Source organism: Budorcas taxicolor, chromosome 3, assembly GCF_023091745.1.
Source record: "Budorcas taxicolor isolate Tak-1 chromosome 3, Takin1.1, whole genome shotgun sequence".
NCBI lineage: Eukaryota > Metazoa > Chordata > Mammalia > Artiodactyla > Bovidae > Budorcas > Budorcas taxicolor.
The window spans coordinates 78,164,403-78,188,063 of record NC_068912.1 but is presented as its reverse complement, the minus strand read 5'-3'; the positions used below and the strand labels follow the sequence as shown (position 1 = coordinate 78,188,063).

The window sequence follows — 23,661 nt, the reverse complement described above, 5'->3', positions numbered from 1 at the left end:
TTCTATCACCAGTTGCATCCACAACTGGGTATTCTTTTTGCTTTTGCTCCATCCCTTCATTCTTTCTGGAGTTATTTCTCCACTGATCTCCTGTAGCGTATTGGGCACCTACTGACCTGGGGAGTTCCTCTTTCAGTATCCTATCATTTTGCCTTTTCATACTGTTCATGGGATTCTCAAGGCAAGAATACTGAAGTGGTTTGCCATTCCCTTCTCCAGTGGACCACATTCTGTCAGACCTCCACCATGATTCGTCCATCTTGGGTGGCCCCACACAGCATGGTTTACTTAACTTATATGCAGAGTACATCATGAGAAATGCTGGGCTGGAAGAAGCACAAGCTGGAATCAAGATTTCTGGGAGAAATATCAATAACCTCAAATATGCAGATGATATCACCCTTATGGCAGAAGGTGAAGAGAAACTCAAAAGCCTCTTGATGAAAGTGAAAGAGGAGAGTGAAAAAGTTGGCTTAAAGCTCAACATTCAGAAAATGAAAATCATGGCAACTGGTCCCATCAGTTCATGAGAAATAGATGGGGAAACAGTGTCAGACTTTACTTTGGGGGGCTCCAAAATCACTGCAGATGGTGATTGTAGCCATGAAATTAAAAGATGCTTATTCCTTGGAAGGAAAGTTATGACCAACCTAGATAGCATATTCAAAAGCAGAGACATTACTTTGCCAACAAAGGTCCGTCTAGTCAAGGCTATGGTTTTTCCAGTGGTCATAAATGGATATGAGAGTTGGACTGTGAAGAAAGCTGAGCATCGAAGAATTGATGCTTTTGAACTGTGGTGCTGGAGAAGACTCTTGAGAGTCCCTTGGACTGCAAAGAGATCCAACCAGTCCATCCTAATGGAGATCAGTCCTGGGTGTTCATTGGAAGGACTGATGCTGAGGCTGAAACTCCAATACTTTGGCTACCTCATGCGAAGAGTTGACTCATTGAAAAAAACCCTGATGCTGGGAGGGATTGGGGGCAGGAGGAGTAGGGGACGACAGAGGATGAGATGGCTGGATGGCATCACTGACTCGATGGACGTGAGTCTGAGTGAACTCCAGGAGTTGGTGATGGACAGGGAGGACTGGCGTGCTGTGATTCATGGGGTTGCAAAGAGTCAGACACGACTGAGCAACTGAACTGAACTGAAGAGATAAGGGTAGAATGCCCGTGATTAGATTAATGTTCTCTCTCCACCATGTGAGAATAAAGCAAGAAGGTGACTATCTGAAAACCAAAAAGGTTCTCACCAGACCGGACTCTACTGGCACCCTGATCTGAAACTTCCATCCTCCAGAACTGTGAGAAATAAACGTTTGTTGTTTTAAGTCTCTCAGTTTACAGTAGTCTGCTATAGTAGCCTGAATAAAGAGAGAATTGGGGACTGAGAGATACTGTAACAAATACCGAAAAATATAAAAGCACCTTTGGAACTGGCTAGTGGGGTAGAGGTTGAAACAGTTCTGAGGTGCATCCTTCAGTTCAGTCGCTCAGTCGTGTCCGACTCTTTGCGACCCCATGAATCACAGCACGCCAGGCCTCCCTGTCCATCACCAACTCCCGGAGTTCACTCAGACTCGCGTCCATCGAGTCAGTGATGCCATCCAGCCATCTCATCCTCTGTCGTCCCCTTCTCCTCCTGCCCCCAAATCCCTCCCAGCATCAAAGTCTTTTTCAATGGGTTAACTCTTTGCATGAGGTGGCCAAAGTATTGGAGTTTCAGCTTTAGCATCATTCCTTCCAAAGAAATCCCAGGGTTGATCTCCTTCAGAATGGACTGGTTGGATCTCCTTGCAGTCCAAGGGACTCTCAAGAGTCTTCTCCAACACCACAGTTCAAAAGCATCAATTCTTCGGCGCTCAGCCTTCTTCACAGTCCAACTCTCACATCCATACTAGAAGAAGCCAATACATCCGTGAAGAGATTTTAAAGGCAATTCTGGTAAGAAATCAGAAAGAGAGAAGAGAGCTGTAGAGAAGGCTTCCATTTTTAATAGAAAATACATGAATTACCAACCGCAGAAATGTTGGTAGAAATATGGATGGTAAAGGCCATTCTGACGGGGTGTTAGACAGAAATGAGGAACACTGGAGAAAAGGTAATCTTTGTTAAAAAGTGGCAAAGAACTCGGCTGAATTATGTTTCTATTGTAGTTTTTTGTGGAAAGTAGAGCTTGTGAGTGATGAAATTGGATAGCTGAGATTTCTAAGCAAAGTGTTAAATAAGAGTCTTGGTTTTTCCTGGCTGCCTGAAGTAAAATGGAAGACAAGAAAAATGAACTGGAGGCAAAATCGTTAAGCAAAAGGAACCAGAACTTACAAATTTAGAAAATTCTCATATTACAAAAGTGAGAAAGCATGCTCAAAAGAGAACATTAAGGATGTGGTTCACATTTGATAGTTAAGGAGATTAGCATGGGGTGAAACATGAACCTGATCAAATATCCCAGCAAAGACACTGCCAGTTTGAAATGAAACGGATAAAGACAGGATAAAATGAAGGAAGGCTGTCAGACTTCTTGGCTTTTACAGGATAGGACCACAGAGCAATCCACTGCAAATATATGTTGTTCCTTAAGACAAGGGAAGAAAGCTTATGAAGGTGACTCAGAGATCATCAGGCCAGCCTCAGTTTCTGCCTGCCAAACCCTTGGGAGGAGGCCAACACTACCACTAGATAAAGTCCTGGGGATAGAATTCTGGCCTACCAGAGTCCGAGTGGGGTAGTGGGAGAGATGCGACCCTCCTCTACCCAGCAGAGTTTTGAGAGCAGGACCTCTGCCCTGGTTGCTCAGGAAAGCAGAACATGAAGCCAAACAGGATTATTCTTGAGCCTTAGTATCTCAAAGTTTGTCTTACTGGGTTTCAAACTTTTTTTGGCTCTAACACCCCTTTCTTCTTTCCTATTTCTCCCTTTTGGTTTGAGAATATCTATCCCATTCCTGTCCCATCTTGTATTTTGGAAGCACATAATTTGTTTGATTCCACAGGTTCAAGCTGGAGAGGATTTTCCTTTAGGAGCAATCATACTGAGTCTCCCCACAGCTGATTTAGAAGATATTTAGGTGAGACTTTGGACTTCAGTAATAACACAAAACTCAGTATGGCAGTAAAATAATCAACATGTTCTAAGATTCTTTTCTTGTTCAGGAGGGTAACACTATAGATTGAAAGGATGAACACTGTAATTTCTAGGATAATCATTTACAGAATAGAAAAAGAGTACATAATTTCCAAATTAGTAAAGGAGAAAAGTTGAAATTTAAAAAACTCAGTCCTAAATAAGACATAAGAGGACCAAAAAAGAATCAACAAGAGAGACAGAAAGAACAAAATAAGATGGCAGATTTAAATCCAAAGATATGAGTAGTTACAATAAGTGCAAATGGACTAAGTGCTCCATTTCAAAACCAAAGATTACAGAGTAGATTTAAAAATCTAACAATGTGATGTTTACAAGAGATGTCTCTTATATAAGAGAGAGAACATAATGTTACAGAAATCATGGTAACAAGATGATGGAAAAGGTATATCATGTAAATGTTAGCCAAAAGAAAGCAGGGGTAACTATAGTGATTTTTTATAATAAGATAATCTCTTCATAATTTCAAAAGATTCCATTCACTAGAAATATGTAATAATTCTAAAATTTTATACAATTAATAAGACAGCCAGAATAATATTAAAGATCTTTAAAGCAAAATTTGATAACACTACAAGGAAAAGTCAATAAGTCTGAAACTTCTTGGCAACTGACAGAACAAGCAAGCAGAAAAATCATTAAGGATATAGAAGAGTTGAAAAACACAATGAAGAAATTTGACCTAAAAGACATATATAGAAAACTGCACCAAATAGCTGCAGAATATATATTATTTTCAAGCACATACTGAACATTTCCAACAATTGACCATGTACTGGGTGAAAATGCAAGTGTTAACTAATTACACAGGACTGAAATTCTATGGAGTATATCCTCAAACTGCAGTGTAATTGTGCTGAAAACTTATAACCAAAAGATAATTAGAAAAGCCTCATATATTTTGAATTAAGATATAACTTCTAAATAACTAATGGGTCAGAAGAAGAAATCATAATGGAAAACAAAAAAATCATGATACTATTGAAGAACAAGGTGGGAAGACTTGCTTTACCTGATATTAAGGGTTATTTTAAGCTATAGAAATTAATGTTGTATGGTATTGATATTGAAATGGATAAATAATTTAATGAAACAGAATAAGAGCTCCAGAACAGAGTCCAGAGCATTAGAGAAAGAATAACCTTTATAATATCATGCTGGGATAGCTGGGTATTCACAAGAACAAAAACTAAATTTGACCCTTGGGATGTGCGTGCATGCTCAGTTGTATCTGACTCTTTGCAACCCCCTGGATTGTAGCCTGCCAGGCTCTTTTGTCCATGGGATTTCCCAGGCAAGAATACTGGAATGGGTTGCCATTTCCTCTTCCAGGGTATCTTCTTGACCCGGTGACTGGACCCAGTGATTAAACCTGTGTCTCTTGCATCTCCTGCATTGGTAGGCATATTCTTTACTACTGTACCACCTGGGATTCCAGATTTGACCTTTACTTCACTCAAAATGTAATTCCAGGTAGAGTTTAGACTTACAGGTAAAAGTGGCAAAAGATATTCAGGACCACAAAGTAGGAAAAGATTTCTTTGATATGGAACAAAAAGTACTTATCAAACAGAGAAAGATTTTGTATTTTTGACCTTATTAAAGTAGAAGAATTTCCGTTCATGAAAAAGATAACATGAAGAGAAAGAAAAGAAAACTCACAGAAAAGATGAATATATTCACAATACACAAAACCAATATATTTTCTATATTCTCAAATCTTCTATAAAGAAATTTTATTATGTTCCAAAAAAAAAAAACCAACAACAAAGAATGAGTAAAAACAATATATTTAAAATTCAAGGAGAAAAGAGCAAAAGGCTAAATTTAAAATAAGCTAAAACTTGGATGATTTCCAAAAGCATAAATCCAATTTGTCAATAGTTTATGAAAAAATTTTCAAACTTATTAGTAGTCACAGAAATGCAAATAAACCATAATGGTATACTATTAAATACCTAGTAGATTGCTAAAATGAAAAACTGGCAATTTCAAGTGTTAGAAAGCAGGACAAAAAGAACCCTCACAAACCTGATGAGAACATAAGTTGGTAAAAACACTTACCATCATCCAATATATGATGGAAAGTAGTCATCATCTATTGTTGAAGATAAGCATCACCGGTAATGTAGACTCTGGATATACACTCTCAAGAAACTTTTACACAAATGCAGTAAGGATGCATAAAAAAATATTCATTTCAGCATTGCAATGACAAAGTAAATCCCCAAATTTCAAGAGTGACATGGATAAACAGTGATGTAGTTGTGCAATGGAATACTTAACAACAATGAAAATGAACGAACCATACCTCCACACAACAAGGTGAATGAATGTTACAAACAATGCTAAGAAGAAAGAAAAAGAAAATACAAATGAATGCATATGGCATGATTACAGTTATCAGGTAGTTAGAATAGGAAACAGGAGTCCAAAATGGCGGTGGCTAAAAGACAAGGAGGGGAAAAGCCTGCGAAAATAGAACACAGGAAGGTCCGAGGACTGAGGACCGGAGTGAGGACTTCAGATAGAACAAACAGCACTCCTGGCTGGCCCAATTTGCGTAGGGCAGGCCCAGGAGGAGGAAACAACATAAAAGGAGGAGCTCTCCGCGCGCACTCTCTGTCTCTCTTTCCCTCTCCCTCCTTCTCTCTCTCTTTCTCTCCCTCCCCCGCGTGCTGGCGTGCTCCTCCACTCTCTTCTCTCCCGCGTCTTTGGGTTGGCATGCCCTCATGCTTCGAGGATGGATTCTCCTGCTCTCTTCTACATAAAATAGAGCTGTAACACTGATTTGTCTAAGAGCTATAACATAGTTCGTCCAAGACCCGAGAGCTGTGACGCGCCGAGGCCTTTGATGTCCGTCACTCCAAGTCTTTGTTGTGGCGAGACAGAACCGAGAAGAATACACTCGCCTGACACATTCATGTACAGTAAAAACCAAGCAAACTATATTTTGCAGAGATTCAAAAAAATAGATGGTAAAAATGTAAAGAAAAGGAAGTGATGACCACAGAAATCAAGACAGTAGTAAACCCCCAGGGACAAGGAAGGCAAAAGGGATTTGGAAAAGGTCAAATGGTTTTATGGAATGTTGGCAATGGTCTATTTCTTGACTTGTAATATGGTTATATAGGTGTTTGTTTTTATAATTGATTGTTATACTGAATATTTTATGCTATATTCACTTTTTATAATGTATGCTATTTTATAACTTAAAATGGTTTAACAAAAAAAGAAGGAAATTGATTAGAAAGAAGGGAAGAATGAAAGAAGAAATACCTGTCAGCAATCTACTATAGCTGACACACAAAAATGATGATTTGGATTACAGTGGTGATAGAAGAAACAGTGAAAATAGATTAATTCAAGATGAGTTAGAATGAAAAGAACCTGTTGATGTATTGAACTTCGGAGAGGACAGAAAGGGGAGATGAAGTATGGCTTCTAGGCTTTATTATTTTGTTTTATTTTTAAAAGATTTTTTTTTATTTTTAAAAGATTTTTTATGGGGGTCATTTTTTTTAAAGCATTTATTGAATTTGTTACAATATTGTTTCTGTTCTATGTTTTAGTTTTTTGGCTGTGAGGCATGTGTCTTAGCACCCCGACCAGGTATCAGACTTTCACTCCCTGCACTGGAAGGCGAAGTCTTAACCACTGAACCACTAGGGAGGGCCTGGCTTCTAGGCTTTAGACTGGAGTCACTTGTTGCACTTCGATCAAAGTACTGAGAATGGAATGCTGTTGAGGGGCACGGGGAATAGGAGAAAGTTTTCAAGGACAGTTAGGATAAGGAATCATGAGACCAGTTCTGGATATTAGGTTTAAGATGTAGTGAGAAGTTTAAGTGGAGATATCAAATATGCAGAGTTCAGTATAGGCATCTGTTCTTCAGGGGATTAGTCTGGACTGAGATACAAATGAAGGATTTAATGGTATTTCTATGGTATTTTAAACTATAAGACTAGATTAGATTACCTAAGAGGAGACAGTGTAGAAACAGGCTCAAGATTGAGCTCTCAGCAAATACAGTACCTTAAGGATGGAGAAGAGAAATTTAGAAGAGACACTGAGAAGAGGTGAGATAGCAGAAAAACAGAGTTTTAAGGAGGGAGTGGCGGACTAACTACACTGGTATTGAGAAGTGGAAGAGAACGAAAGCAAAAATGCTTTGGATTTAGCAACATGGAGATCACTTGTACCCTTATTCAGGGTCGCTCCAGTAGGATGGTAAGCAACATGGAGATCACCTGCACCCTTATTCAGGGTCGCTCCAGTAGGATGGTAGAGGCAAAAAAACAAATTGAACAAAAATGGAAGGAGTAGAGACAGTACATAGAAACAAATCTTCTGAGGAATCAGATTAAAAAGAGTAACAGAAATGAGGCAAATGGGACAACGTGGAAGCAAGGCATCTCAGTCAAGGTTGTTGATGAAAAAGACACAATTAGACGTTTTTCTGACAATGTCAGAGAAAGAACATCAAAGATGACATAAAACACCCAAATTCTCTGAGGAACTAAAATGCTGGTTCCTAGCTTACAGATTCCTTAAGTTTTTAGGAAAGTGAATTCTTTTACAATACCTATAAAGTAAGTTTCTACTAAGCAAGATGTCCAGACTTGAGTGATTTTTTAAAAAACAATAAGAAAATTCAGGATTGAGTTGAAAGGAAATCCAAAGATTTTCTTTCTAGCAAAATAAGCATAAAAATATGAATTTTTTGTGAATTGTACAAATTACCTATTCTGATATCTATCATCTCTTTCTCCTAGGAAATCTTTCTTCATAGCTCACTGAAATCTTTCACAAGCATTTTCAAGCAAATGCTTTCAACAGAAGCATCAAATTGTAAGAACTTATAAGACAAATTATAAGAACTATAAGACAAATTAACAAATAATAAAGTAGTAAATAAAATCATTCAATACATCAAAAGAGAGGCAAATATGTTATACAAAACATTACCTATTGACTTGATTTCCTGAGTTTTTATATTTGTTGGCAAAAAGGATGATCTTAAATTTGAGTTTTGAAAGTCACTTTTTTTAGGTTCAGGCATATTTTTGAAGGAGACATACCTAAAAGAAAGAAAATTAATCTAAATTAAAATAATCAGAAAACTTATAAAATAACTTTAAAAATACATCTGAAGAAATGTGGTCAAGTCACATACAGTGTAAAAGATTGGGACTGATTAAGCAGAAACTGAAAATATTAGTAAGAAAGAAGTAGAGAAAACTGCTGGTGTTACAGGATTGAGGGCACTCAGGAAACTACTGTTCAAAAGCTATATTGACCCTTTTAGAAAAATGCCTTAGAAATGCGTTAAATATTAGGAACACTGCCAATTCTAGTCAAGTAGTGGGATATGGATTTAGGGTCAGTTCAGTTTCCAGAACAGTATACCAGATAGGATCACGACATCTGTTTACTGTGAACAAAAACTTTTCTCCTCTAAATTCTTTGACTATTGATAGTATGTAAGGAAGTTAATACTACCATATAATTCATGGTAATTCTGCCCTTTAAATACTATGACTTAAACCTCGGACACTCATCTTTAATTTATATCATCTAGACCTCCACCTTTAAGTATTATCTATAGATCGTTATTCTCCAGATTGTAGTACAGACCCCAAACTCTTCCCTGAATTCCAGATTGATGAATCCAGCTGCTTCACGACTTCTTCAGTTAGATGTCTTATGGGAATTTCAAACTTCTACTCAAAACCAAATGTTTGCTTTCACTTCCTTTCCAATCTGTTTCTCACCCAGGTTTTCTTAAGTCCATTCAACCAGAGGGTTAGGCCAAAATTCTGCACTCAAGTTTGTTCCTGTTTGTTTTAAAATTTTTATTGGAGTATAGTTGCTTTACAATTTTGGGTTAGTGTCTATTGTACAGCAAAGTGAATCAGCCAAACACATACTTGTGTGTGCGTGCTCAGTTTCTTCAGTCACGTCTGACTCTTTGCAACCCCATGGACCGTAGCCCGCCAGGCTCCGCTGTCCGTGGGATTTTTCCTGACAAGAATACTGAAGTGAGTTGCCATGCCCTCCTCCAGGGGATCTTCCTGACTGAGTGATTGAACCCTCCTCTCCTGTGTCTCCTGCATTTCAGGAGGATTCTTTACCATGGAGCCACTGGGGAAGCCCGACTATACGTATACCCACTCTTTTCTTGGATTGACTTCCCATTTGGGTCACCAAAGACCATTGAGTAGAGTTCCATAGGCTATACAGTATGTTCTCACTAGTTATCTACATTATACACAGGGTCATATTGTATATATGTCAACCTCAATCTTGCAATTCTTCCCACCACCCTCCTTCCCCCTTGGTATCCTTATATTTGATTTCTACATCTGTGAATCTATTTCTGCTTCATAAATAAGATGGTCTATACCAGTTCTTTCAGATTTCAAGTGTATTCTGCAGTCATCTTTGCCTTCTGTTTCTCTCATTCCCCGTTCCTGATATCTCAACAAATCTAACTGGATCTTTCTTTGAAACACATTCCAAATCGAACAGCTTCTTTCCTCATCACTTCTGTACTAGTTTCAAGGCCCCTTCATGTCTCATCTGAACTACTTCTCCACATCTCTTAGCCTTCTTCTGTCTGCCCTCTCTGCTATCTCTCTTGCGCCCAGTGGTCCCAATACAACCCATGGTGACATCCATAAAATGTAAATGAGATTGTCATTTCCCTCCTACCATTTCCTCTCACACTGAAATAAAATTCAAAATTCTCACTGCAAGACAGAAACTTTCCTCAATTCTTATATTTCTAAGTGGAACAGCTTCCACTGAATGCCCCTTCAGGCCTCTCTGTGCATCCCTTCACCCCTCCCCTCAACATGGAATCACAGTGAGTTTTTTGGCTGCCTGGTTTAAGAAAAGGAACTTGAGCTCCTACTTCAGGACCTTGGCCCTTGCTCTGTCCTCTGCTTATAGTATTCTTCCCCTAAATATTGAGAGGCTTACTCATCCAAATCATAAGTGATATATTTCATAAGTCTCTACTCAAATTTCCACCTTTCCAGAAAGGTCTTTTTTCATCCTCTCCCATCTAAAGTAATCCCTATCAATCCTAATTCCCTTAATTTACTGTATTTTTCTTCATAGCATTTGTCACCAGTAAATTTACATTATATATTGATTTATTTATTTAGTTTGTTATCTATCTTCCCACCTTATCCTAGAATGTAAACTGAGGGTAGGGTCTTTGTTTAGGTCACTGTTGTATTCCTAGCACCCAGGAGAGTGACTGGCACATAGTACCTGTGTAATAAGTATTTGTTGAATGTATAAATTGTTTTGGTAAATTTTCATTGAACTTTCTTAAAATCTTATAACTTCCAGTGAGTTTTCAGTTTATTCTCTTTAGGATTTTCAGTAAACAATCATTTAATCTTTATAGAATAATTCATCTGTTCCTTTCAAAACATTTAAATTTGTATCTCGTGTTCTTATGTAAAAATATCATTGACAAATAATTCCACAATAGTTAGGTATACTAGTAAGAATGGGCTAGTAAGAATTCTAATTAGAATCAGAAATCCAATTTCTAATTTAAATGGGACTGTATCAAGTATTCCACCCTAATAGTGTTGACTGTGTTGTTAAGGAGATGGTTTTTTTTATCCTTATCTAACAAAGGCATTTTTTCGAATACATCTGCAGAATATATTGTTTAGTTGCTAAATCATGTCCAGTTCTTTGTGACCCATGAACTGTAGAACAACAGACCTCCCTGTCGGGAAGGGAGGAAGGGAGGAGAGAGAAGGGGATGAATTCCAGACTCTCTCATTCACTCCCACACGGTAGTTCTGGGGAGATCCATCTGCGATAGTGGACGTGGCTATTTTTCCCCTTTTCCTGCCCCCTCCCAGCTCTGATTCCCAATGTCTGATCCCTTGCACAAATAGAACCTTCTGCTGGATGAAATAAAAGCAAACTAAGGGGCTTCAAAAACATGGATAATAAAATGTAGAAAATAATGAGGAAATGATGTGTTTTCAGTATTTGTTTTAATATGTCATTGAATTTTTAGTTTACATATTTAATTTAAATAATGACTGTAGTTAACAATGATCTCACAAAATCCCTGCAAATTCAACACTCAGCTCTAAGGAATTGGTGGGAGCTGGCTCTATCACAACAGTGTTGCCCTAACAGAGGGAAAAAAAAAAGATTAAAAGAGGGAAGAGGAGGAGATGTGGGGAAGGAAGACCACACCCACCCCCACTTACAGGTTAGGACAGAAAGAATCAAATTGCTGGCCATACCCTTTTCATTTCAGGTTCTCTAATGTCACTAGACTTACATATGTGCGAAGGGAAAGCCTTGACTAATATGTAAGATCAAAATACTAAACTGCACAAACGTTTAATAACCAAAAATGGTCAGAATGAAATGGAGAAATATAAAACTGCTTTATATGGTCCTGAGTTGAGAAGAGACAATGAAACAGTTAATATTTTATTTTAGATTTTTTAAAAGTCTATATTTATAAGTGAAATACTGTAATGGTTTTATATTCTCATGGTCAGACTTGAGGATCAAAGTTATCTTTATGAGAAGAATTGGAAGTATTTCATCTTTGTCTATGCTCAGAAACCATTTAAATAGTTCTTTGAAGAAACTCACCCTTGACACAGCTTCAAGGTAGTGCTTTGGTAAAAGACAGTTTTCTGATAGCTTTCTCAAATTTTTCTAGCTATTGATTTATTTATGTTTTCTTCTTGTTGTTAATTTTATTTTCACCATTTATAGTTTCGCAGATCATCCATTACCAGATTCATCTTTCAAAGCAGCATAGTTAAAACATGTGCTCAGTTGCTTCAGTCATGTCCAACTCTTTGCATCCAACATGGACTGTAGCCTGCCAGGCTCCTCTGTCCATGGGATTCTCCAGGCAAGAATACTGGAGTGGGTTGCCATGCCGTCCTCAGAGGATCTTCTGGACCCAGGAATCAAACCTGTGTCTCCTGCATCTCCTGCATTGCAGGCAGATTTTTTACCCACTGAGCCACTGGGAAGCAATGTACTCATAATTATCTTAATTTCTTCTACATCCGTGTTTATAGCTCTTCCTTTCCCATTACTAGTACTGTGCCTTTTTATTGTCTTGTTTTTCCTTTCAATTTCTCAAATTATGGTCATTTTAACATTCTTTGGGGGAGGTCTTAAACATGCTAATTTTGCAAAATACTCTTAAAGATTCAAAGTGCTTATGAGAGGAAAGCAGGTTTGGTGGAATTCCTGGGAGATGACTTTTATTTACTTATTTATTTATTGGTCCTTTAGTAAATGCACAGTTAATTAATAAAAAAAAACTGAACTAAGTGCTAGATACTTGTAAGATAAACTTTATATAAACTCTGTCCTCAATTAATCATGTCATTTTTAGCTTACACAGTCCCTTATCATGTTGTTCTCTTTCTTACTTAAAATTTTATTATATGGATTAATTTTGTGGACTTAGTTTATGCATAACTAAATTATAAATCCTGCTACCTAGAAGCAGGTAGACTTATAGGATAGATAAAATAGCTATGAAATAGGTTCCTTCTAAGCTCAGAGGCACCTGGATAAGAATACTCTATTAGTCACTGAGGAATGAGCCACAATTTTGTTTACTACTGAGTTTAAGAGAAGCAACAAGATTTCTGTCATTCTACCCCTAGCTCCTTCCCTCCAAGTAGGTGTGAAGAGCTGTGAAAAAATCAGAGATTTGACCCTACTTACAAAGTAACAAGTGGGCCTGATACAATTTCATCTCTTTTGGAAGACATGAGACTCCTGGGTCAGAGACCATTTATCACACACAGCAGTAGGAGTGGTATCTTCTGCATTAATTCTCTGAGCCCCAGTTCCACAGGGCAATAAGCAGAAGGCCAGATGATATCAGCACACACACTGGGTTATGTTACAGGAATGGAACCTTGAATTTAGGGAACCCAGATCTTTTTAATGGGCAGTAATGTTCCTGCTCTTGCTCAGAAGAGGGCACTTTCTTTGTCTTCCAAGGCTATCTGCTATATCACCGTCCTAGAAAAGACAGGAACAAAGGCAGCCCCAGTGCTTTTGCTCACAAATGTACAGAAATACAAGACACCTGTGGAGAGTTTTCCCAACAGTAGAAAGAAGGAATGGAGGGGATAAGAGTCTAGGAATTAAACTTGTGTTCCTAGTACTGTGTTCTCAAAAAAAAAATGAGGAATTGGACTTGGAGTTATAAATGTGGTAGGTGACTTCACTAGCATAAAATTATAAATCTGTTTTTTGTAAGTTGTATTGGTTTGGGGCTATGTGCATTTTTAAAAGATTCAACCCTTCCCCTCCCCCTTTTTGTCTTATAGTTAGAAAAATCCCCTGTGAAATTATATCCTGTTGCAGTTGAGCTAAAGGGAACACAGGTGAAGGCCTTGATTTGTGCTGCCTGGGCTGGAATTAAAGGAAGGCTGTTGCACGGGCCTGGAATGGAGCGTGGAGTGGCACTGGCACACCAAAGAAAACCAGAGAAGGGCACAGTTCCGACGGAAGCCTGGCAGCTGAGCTAAGCCTGCCTCTTCTCAACTGGAAATCTCTTAGGGAACACTTGCCTGGCAATTCTTTGGAATGCCTTGTGTTTTTATAGAGTAGCCATTTTGAGATGGAAATCCAGAGTTTCATTCAGGCACCATAGAGAAATTTCAAATACATTTTTGTGTAATAAAGATACTGTTTGGATCTTTATATTATTCATACTTAATTTAAATTTGGATAAAAATATTTCTCCAAGTAGGTTCCTCAGGGAGAAGAAATAAGCAGATTACATTCTAAAGTCTTTCAAGTCCAAAAACTTGTCTCTGTTTTGTTCTCAAATATAAATGATGATTCACCCAAATAGCAGATTCCTGGATTGCCATTCTGTTTAAAAGTTGGAAAGGTTTTACTGTTTTCTAGCCTCAGAGATACAGATGAGACATGAATCTTATTTGCTGTCTTTTCCTTTGTAATTAACTGCTATTTTCTCTCCTGTCTGAAATTGAGTAATTTTACCATAAGTCTAGTACTTGCTAAAGCTTTAGATGTGAAAATTCAAGTCTGTCTTAAATGACACTTTTTTCTTATAATTCTTTTATTTCCTTACCATCTGTTTCTTGCTCTCCTGATTTAGGTATGTATATTTTCATGTTGAGTATCCTAAGACTGTACCTACACGGCTCTTTTTAACCTGATTTTCATTTTGTGGCAGGGGGCTTGGGGGGCGGTATTTTTATAAGATTGTGTCTTTATTTGATCATCTAGATTATCGATGCAGTCTTCATCTGTATTCTATTTTTAATTTCTGTACTCAGTTTTTAATTTAAAAAGTCTCTTTTTCTAAATCCCCTTTCCGCCTGTTTGAGAGAGATTCTCTAAAGGCTCCTCTGTTTCCTCCCTTAAATGTGTTTCATTAGGAGTCACCTGTTAATGAGAGTTTAGTTTTATCTCCCTCCTTCATATGAGTCCCCTTAAATGGCCTGTGGTTCTTTACTCATTTCAGTGAGTGTGGGTTCCTGCAGCAACTATGAAGGTCAAGCTATTTGGGGCTCAGGTAGCATCAGGCAGTGAGAGAGAAGATTCTTTTGCAGTGGATCAGTGGCAAACAATCCCCATCTTCTTAATCTCCAGGCTAATGTCACACAGAGTATAAGACATGTATATTGAATTAAGGAAGACAGAATTTGACTGATTAAGTTTCTTTATAGGCTATAATCGTATTCTCTGTTCATATTTCATTATCTTTCCTGTATAGCAAGTTTATCCTTCTATCATAAAAATACTTTAAAAAGGAATATTCTTTTGGATTTATTTTTAGGAAAGTAATTCTTCTAATGAGAAGCCCTTATTAATCTAACGAAAAAGTATTCTTAATATGTCTACTTGCCCCTAACTTGTTTCCTAGTTCTTAGCACTTAATAAGTGGTAAATTTACCATTTTCACTTGAGAATCCAGTATGGAAGAGATCACTTTTTTTCTCTTTTAAAACTTATGTTCCAGGTAATTTTTAAAAAAGACTTTTGTTAAAATAAGTATGGCTCTTTTGTAAGAGGTCCAATTTTGAAAAGTTGCAAAGAAGAGTAGCTTTGGTGTTTGCTGACAAGTCTTAAAGACCATAGACAAATGAAAGGCAGAAGACAGAGATTTTCAAATTATTATAAAACTCTCTGCCTATCAGTAAAATCATCCCAGGAATGTCTTTCCAGCAAATCTTGGGTGTTTGTGGCTATCACCTTTATCAGTTCCCATTTATACAAGAAAAATGCAGAAATCTTGAGCTAATAGTAACACGGAAAAGATCTCTCTGGGAGTAAGAGTAACTGAGAAAGCAGCCCTATGAATTTTAATGATTCTCAATCCTAGCTTTTCTCAGAATCATCTGAGAAACCTTAAAAATAGTAATGCCTGGGCCCTACTCCAAACTAATTAAAGTTGAATCCAATTATTTTAGAGCTCCTTGGCTAATATGCAGATGGGTTAAAAACCACTGCTCTGAAAACAAAACTCAACTACAGTTCAACCCTGTTTCATCTAGGTGGTCGTAACACCAGGTTGAGTGTTGCTATGATATCCATCAATTCAAGAAGAAGCATGGAGTTTCTTGACCAGCATGATTACCCTGGGGGCACAGCTAGAGCAGGGTGGTCCCTGTGCCAACAGCATCAGTGTCACCTGGAGACTTAACCAGACATGCAAATTATCAGGCCCCAGCCCAGACCTACAGAATCAAAAACTCTGCCAGTGGGGCCCCACAATCTGTATTTAACGATTCCTCCATGTCTGAAAGGCCACAGTAGTACTTCTTGTTAGTGTCCACAGAGGTTACCTGGGGAATCTTGTTAACTGCAGCTTTGGTTTGGGATGAGGTCAGAAAATTCGGTATTTCAAACAAGTTGCCAGGTGATACCAATGCTGCTGGATGGAAGATAGTACTTTGAATAGCAGTAGACTAGAGGTCAAAAATGAAAAAGGCATGCAGTTGGTAGGAATTACTCTGGTACTGGTGGGTCATGATTATGATGTAAGGTTCAGGCTGAGCTGAAATCTGTGTGAATCAGATCTGACATGTTGGCTCATGTAGGAGTGAGGTTTGTGAACCCTGGTAGAGTTTGGTATCCTGTTATAATTAATGTAACTTATAAGACCAGGGGGCTTCCTAGATGGCTCAGTGACAAAGAATCTGCCTGCCAATGTTGGAGCCGCAAGAGACACAGGTTCGATCCCTGAGTTGGAAAGATCCCCTGGAGGAGGAAATGGCAACCCACTCCAGTATTCTTGCCTGGAGAATCCCATGGACAGAGGAGACTGGTTAGCCACAGTCCGTGGTGTCCCTAACAGTCAGACACAATTGAGCATAGTGAAAGCTGCTCAGTCGTGTCCGACTCTTGGTGACTCCATGGACTCTACAGTCCATGGAATTCTCCAGGCCAGAATACTGGAGTGGGTAGCCTTTCCCTTCTCCAGGGGATCGTCCCAATCCAGGGATCAAACTCAGGTCTCCCATATTGCAGGTGGATTCTTTACCCGCTGAGCCAACAGGGAAGCCCACAACTGAGCATACATACACACATGAGACCAGGAGCTGCGTCTACAGATTTTAAACCTGGGCAATATAGTCAAGGTGATCAGCATATCATTGTTGATCTGAGGGAAAAACTTGCCCCCTTATACTCTGTTATTTAAGTAATCATTCTGCTACGGCTGAAAAAGGACTTGTTGCAAGATGACTTGTTTCCTGGAAGAGGCAGTTTTTGAAGATACTGTGAATTCTAACAGGTAAGGTTCTCTGAGGAGCTCTCATAGTTTTTAATAACTTCTTTTACTACCTATTGATATTTCTAGAATCCAAGTATGCACTTTCCAGTTTAAGCCTTTCAATGGTTCTTCACTGAAGGAAATTGTCCAGAGTTCTTCACCTGGCTCATAAAGCCCTTGGTAATCTGGCCTTTATTTACCCTTTTAGCCCAATGTCTTACCAGTCTGTCTCTAGTCTCTGCCTCATATCCCTTTCAAGTCTAGTAACACTAAACTACTTCTGGTTCCTCAAATTAGCTGCACTTTTCTTTACCGCTGGCTGACCCTTTGTCCATGTTCTTGCCTTGGCCTGGAATCTCTTTCTTTTAAATCTTGATGCCTCTTAACTAACTCTCTGGGTCTCACCTGAGGGGCCCCTTCCTCTATAAACTTTCACTGATTCTCACATTAGGAATCTCTGTAGCAACTGGTGCTTGCCTGTTCACTTATCTGAATCGCCACTAATGAGGTATATTTCACAGTTGCTGTCACTCAGCATAGCAGTCACTCAGTCAACACTTGTAGAATAAAGTTAATAAATTAAATTACTGTAGTATGTGATAGCAGCACTCCTATTAAAAATTAAAATGAAGTTATTTATAAGAAATTTTTATTTGAACTTGTTTTAGGGCCAATTCAAGCAAGAGTGACAGCACACAATCACTACATGAGAAAAATTATTTGAAAAGAGGAAAATGTGAGAAGTAGTCTTAGAAGGAAATCTCGGAGCCTAGATATACTGCCAGTTGGGCTTATCTAGATGTACTAGATCCTCTCAATTTCTTCAACCAAATTTTCTTTCTTTTGACCTGGGTTACATCCTAATTCTGATGTAAATTGTTTTGATTTTCCCATACTTTTTTTTTTTTTTGCTTGTGTGCTAGTTTTGGTCCTCTGAGCACTGATCAAACAAAATGTACTTGGTCTTTGAATCTTGAAACTATGTGCCAGTTTGTTTTTATAATTTAGACACTGATTTCAAACTTCAAGTTAGCCAGACTTAAACAATTCTATTGATATTATCACTAAAGAAAGTATCAATGATGCCTTTATAAACTATAATCTACAGACAGGAAAGGGAAAGCAATGGTATCATCCTGGAAAATGCTGCCGTAAGACACATTGCACATTATCTTTAAATGTATCTAATGGGTCATTGGCCATATATTATACTATCACATAATGGCTTACATATATATAATAAAAATATAAATATATACATATATAAAATATTTATAATGATATAATACATAATATATAATAAGATATATTATTCTTCCCTTCTCTACATGCCCAACTTCTATTTAATGCAACTTTTTCTATACATTATTAAAATATTCTATTTTAACATGGATAGATCTATAAATGATTTTGAAGTAAAAGTTTTGGCCATATCTACATAAAAACAAAGTAGTAGTGAAAGAAGTTTGTGATAAAGCTAAAGGATATAAATCATTAATATTTATTTGTGCTAGAAGCAAACTATTTTGTGACCCCATGGACACATGGGGTAGCCCTCCAGGCTACTCTTTCAGTGGGATTTCCCAGGCAAGAATTCTAGAGTGGGTTGCCATTTCCGTCACCAGGGGATCTTCCCAACCCATGGATCACACCCATGTCTCCTGCATGACAGGTGGATTCTTTACCACTGAGCCACTGGGGAAGCCCACCAGAAAGCTGAGTTACTACAGAATAAAAATAAATGAGGTAATAGCAGTATTGATACTACCACAAATGCCCAATTGATTTGAAGTCTTATTGATTCTATATCTTACTATTTCTTTTGTCTTGGGTCTCCTCCACATTTCTAGTGCATAGAAAAATTATACCTGATTACATACATGCATAGTGCCAGTGAAAGACCAATTATTACATATTCAGGCTACCCCTTGTAAGTACACAGAGAAACTGCCTTACTTAGTTTTCTAGGAATATCTTTTTTTTTGCAGTATATTGGTTGAAGCTTGAAATAAATCCTGATATTAACTTGGAGTGATATAATAAAGCTCAAGAAGTCTTTCTTTAAACATTTAGAATTATAATTACTATGTACAATTATCATCTACAATGGTGAAATATTATAATAAATATTTTATAAACTACTATTCAGAATACTAATCTAGCATACTATAATTCATAACCATTATGAAATATACCTATATTGACAATGCTTACATTTAATATGGACAGCACAATCTAAGTCAATAAAAATAATGCTTTAAAACTTCAGACTGAAAGTTTCAGGTAGTTATAATGGTAACCTTTTTGGTTTTTTAGTGCCGTATGATCTGTCTTTTGTGATCTTTGAGTTTGTCTTAGATATGGAGGTAGCAATATCCTTTTCAAGTTCCAACTGGAAATCAAACGTCAGGGGTATCACTGAAATCTTTCTCTTTACTTGACTCTGAAGGCAGTTTTTCTGCAACAAATCCAAAATATAACACAGTGAAAAAAATGAGTACATTTCATATGAGGAAAATCCTGTATGGAAAGGACAAAATTAATCTCACTTTATACATGCACCCTCATGCACAGAATTCATGTGGCAGGCAACAAAGGAAAAACAATGCAAACTGAAAATTGGAGGCCTTGTGTACAAACTCTTTTCTTATGTATTAAGTGAGGGTGTTGGGCTAGATGCTCATGAAGGTTCCCTCTGAAGTTTAGAATTCTAAAGTTCCAAATTTAAGAATGACCTATATATTCAGCAAAGACAATTATTAATCCGTAGAGTTATTGGAGCCATAGCAAGCAGGTCCCTCCAACCCACTTCTCTCCCTGGAGCCGCATACATGGTGGAGCCAGAGCCAGAAATTGAGTTAAGAAAGCAATCAAAAGAGAATTCCGTTCAAGTATTTACACAGATGGATTGAGGAGCAAAAAGGGTGAAGCTAAAGAGTGAGTTAAGGAGCTGAAAATCTTCTCTAAAAAGCTCTCTCAGAGAACTGCACAGAGGAATAAAGAAATAATAACTTGAAAAGGAAATCATAGGATATGAGCACTTTGGTTTCTGCCAGTGAGGGATTAAGTGCTACAGGAATCAGCCTTCTGCTATAAACAACTAGAAAACCAGATAAAGTATATGAAAACAACTACAATCAGGCATTAGGAAACAGGCAGAGCAGGACCATGATCCCTGAGGAAAGAGAAACAAATGAGGTCAACCCTACAATAGCCTAGCTTTTTCTTGAAGGCCATTTCCAGACTGAGGCACAGGGAGGGGGAACTCAAACCAAACCTTGTGGCTCTAACCTGGTTGATCCTGAGAGACAGACACTGCCCTGGCAGACGCACACTTGGGCATTCACCCCAAAGAAATATAACTTACATTCATACAAAATCCTGTACACAAATATTCATAGCAGCTTTACTTCAGCTTATTTTTTTAGCAGCCTTATTTTTAAAAGCAAAATACTGAAAACAATGAAATATCCTTCAGTGGGTAAGCAATTGAAACTCTGTACATTCATATAGCGGAATACTACTCAGCAATAAATTTTACATATGATTTACCATTAAAAAAAACACTATTACTTCATGCAAAAACTTAATGGACCTCAAGAGCATAGTGAAATAGTCAATCTCAAAATTTTACACACTGAATAGTTTCATTTATATAACATTCTCAAGATTATAAAACTATAGATATGAAGAATAGATTGGTCATTGCTGGGGATAGAGACAGAATTGGGATGGGGGAATGGCCTTTCCTGGTGGCTCAGTGGTAAAGAATCTGCCTGCAATGCAGGAGATGCAAAAGACGTGGGTTCAGTCCCTAGGTTGGGAAGATCCCCTAGAGGAGGAAATCGCAACCCGTTCCAGTACTCTTGCCTGGAAGATTCCATGGACAGAGGAGCCTGGCAGGCTACAGTCCACAGGGTCACAAAGAGTTGGACACAACTTAGTGACTAAACAATAACAACAAGTGGATCCAAATACAAAGAAGTAACATGAGGGAGTACTTTTATAGGATGGAGGTATAATATGCTTTGATTATGGTAGTTTTTACAATCTGTAATGTGATAAAATTGCATAAAACTATAGATACAAATGAATAAAGGTTAAAAAATGGAGATGATGGGTAAAGTCTGTAGTCTGGTTAACAGTAATACACCAGTATCAATGTTGGATGTGACTCATACTGGTTTTGGCTAGTGAACTACAACTATGTAAGATGTCACTTTTGGGGGTCAACTGAGGAAAGGTACATGGAACTATTTGTACTATTTCTGTAACTTTGTGTGTGTGTGTTATTTGCTTAGTTGTGTTCGACTCTTTGCAACCCCATAGACTGCAGCCCACCAGGCCTCTCTGTCCATGGGATTCTCCAGGCAAGAACATTGGAGTGGGTTGCCATTTCCTTCTCCAAAAGGAACTATAGAAAGAAAGAAAGTGAAGTCGCTCAGTTGTGTCCGACTCTTTGTGACCCCACGGACTGCAGCCCACCAGGCTCCTCCATCCATGGAATTGAGTCTACGATTATTTCAAAATAAAAGATTTTAAAAAATAAAGAAGCAATTACCAAACTGATTTATATACTGTATTTCATTTTTTTGTCAATAAAGAGAGATAATCTATCTTCACAAATATATGTGTATGTAAATATGTACCTGTGTATTTATATTACAGATATTTGTAAGTAAAGATTAATGTATGTATACAGTCATACATTCATATTTGTATATCTTTGTAAGACTACAAAAGATGTAGATGGATAAACCTCAACTGCTAAAAGGAGTCTGCCTCAGAGGAAAGGATTAGAGGAAAGAGGCTAAAAACTATTAATATTTCTTTATATCATTTTCCTTATGTACAATTTTCTTTATATATATCTATATATATTGCTTAACTTGTTTCCAAAAATATAATTTGAAAACTAAGAAAATATTTTTTAAATGCCTTCATATACTTTTAAAAGAACTTCAAGAGAATTTTCTGTCAGTCACATGAATTAAGCATAGTTACACAAAATGAGAAAATACATGGAAATGCTTTGTGCAAAGGAGGCTCCTGGAAAAGTAGGACTATTATTACTAATTATAACTTAACCTGTTAGGTATAAAGAAACTTTGTGACAAATTTAATAGATTTATCTCTGATTATACTTTTAAAGTAAATTACAATTCATTTAAAATAAAAAATTAAAAGCAATAAACTTTGGGGTGTCAAAGTCTAACAGTTTTGCTTTAGTTAAGTTACACTTGGTTTGGTATTTCAAAATTTTGATAGCTATCACAGAAAAAATGTATTCCATTTTTCCATATTCCTCTACTTTATTTTCTGAATGAAAGGAGATAATTATGAAATATTTAAAAAAATTATTATTCAAACATTAATGCTTTCGTTTTCAGGTTTGCAAATACGTTTATTCACTTAAGAGTTTCTCTCTGTGGTGTCCTCCTTGATTTCGCAAACTCCATTGCTCTTTATATATACTTCATTTATCCACATTGTTATATTATCTTACAAGTGTTTTTGTAATCAAATTAAATTGCTCACATGTAAAAACTCTGGTGTTTCAGAACTGTATTATTTATTAATATCTTACATTTAATTTTATAAGAGTCTCACTCTTTGGGGTCTTCCCTGTTGGGTCAGTGGTAAAGAATCCCCCTGCAGTGCAGGAGACATTGAATCCCTGGATAGGGAAGATCCCCTGGAGAAGGAAATGGCCACCTACTCCAGGATTCTTGCCTGGGAAATCCCATAGACAGAGGAGCCTGGCAGGCTACAGTCCATAGGGTTCCAAAAGAGTCGGACATGACTTAGCAGTTAAACAACAAACACTTTTCAGTTTATTTTTTAAGAACTTTATTTCTAACTTGGTAGCTGTATCAAATATTTTCTTCCTTTTAATGAACCAACTGAACATGTTTTTACGTTTAACATATAAGTAAAAACTACAGTAGTCACATTAAAAAATTTTTATTTATTTATCTGCACTGGGTCTTAGTCGTGGTATGTGGGGTCTTTAGTTGTGGCACGTGAAAACTTAGTTGTAGCATGTGGGATCTAGTTCCCTGATCAGGGATTGAACCCATGGTCCCTGCATTGGGAGCATAGAGTCTTAGTCACTAAACCACCTGGGAAGTCCCAGGAGTAGTCACATTTACTATTTGACTGCTTAGGATTAAAGGAAAAAAAAAAAAACAACAGGTTAGATGCATCATAACCAAACATTACAGCTGGCTGGAAGTTATCTTGTATATTTAATCAATTCTTTATAGTATTACATAAACGACTCTCTTAACTAATACAATTATTACCTTTAAAAAAATTAATCTGTAGCCCATTCACATTTGAAATGATAACCTTTTAATGATTAAAATTTAGTGAATTTTAGCTCTTATTTTACAAACCTTTGCTCTTGTGGCCAAGAGGGTCTTTGCTTGCTCATCAAGAATATCCAACTTCTCTAAGACTCTTTCTGCCATTGTCAGTCAGTAAATTCCTATTTAAAAGGAAGGGGGGGGGGGGGAGGAATAAATCTCCAAAACAAAATTAAACATATAATTAATTATTTAGGCCCAAATTAAGAGACACACATTTCCAAAACTGTTTTAGGTAAAGAAAAGAATACAGTTCTTTTCTAGATCATGGAACAAATCACACAATTGTAGAAGTACTCAAATGGTTTAGACAGAAACTCATATGCTGGGAATTCCCAGAAGCATGTGGGCCCCAGGAAT

At 37.3% G+C, this 23,661-nt stretch overlaps 1 protein-coding gene across 1 annotated transcript in view; it reads right to left on the bottom strand.

Moving 5' to 3' along the window:
- Positions 1 to 23,406, bottom strand: part of C3H1orf141 (chromosome 3 C1orf141 homolog) — a 34,627-nt gene extending 11,221 nt beyond the window's left edge. Inside the window, exons 1-3 of the mRNA XM_052638145.1 lie at positions 23,332 to 23,406; positions 19,234 to 19,391; positions 8,116 to 8,228 (exon numbers count right to left, since the gene is read on the bottom strand). Of these exons, the coding sequence (XP_052494105.1) occupies positions 8,116 to 8,228; positions 19,234 to 19,391; positions 23,332 to 23,406 (346 nt within the window). The remainder of the gene's footprint in view (positions 1 to 8,115; positions 8,229 to 19,233; positions 19,392 to 23,331) is intronic.
- Positions 23,407 to 23,661: the final 255 nt, after the last annotated feature.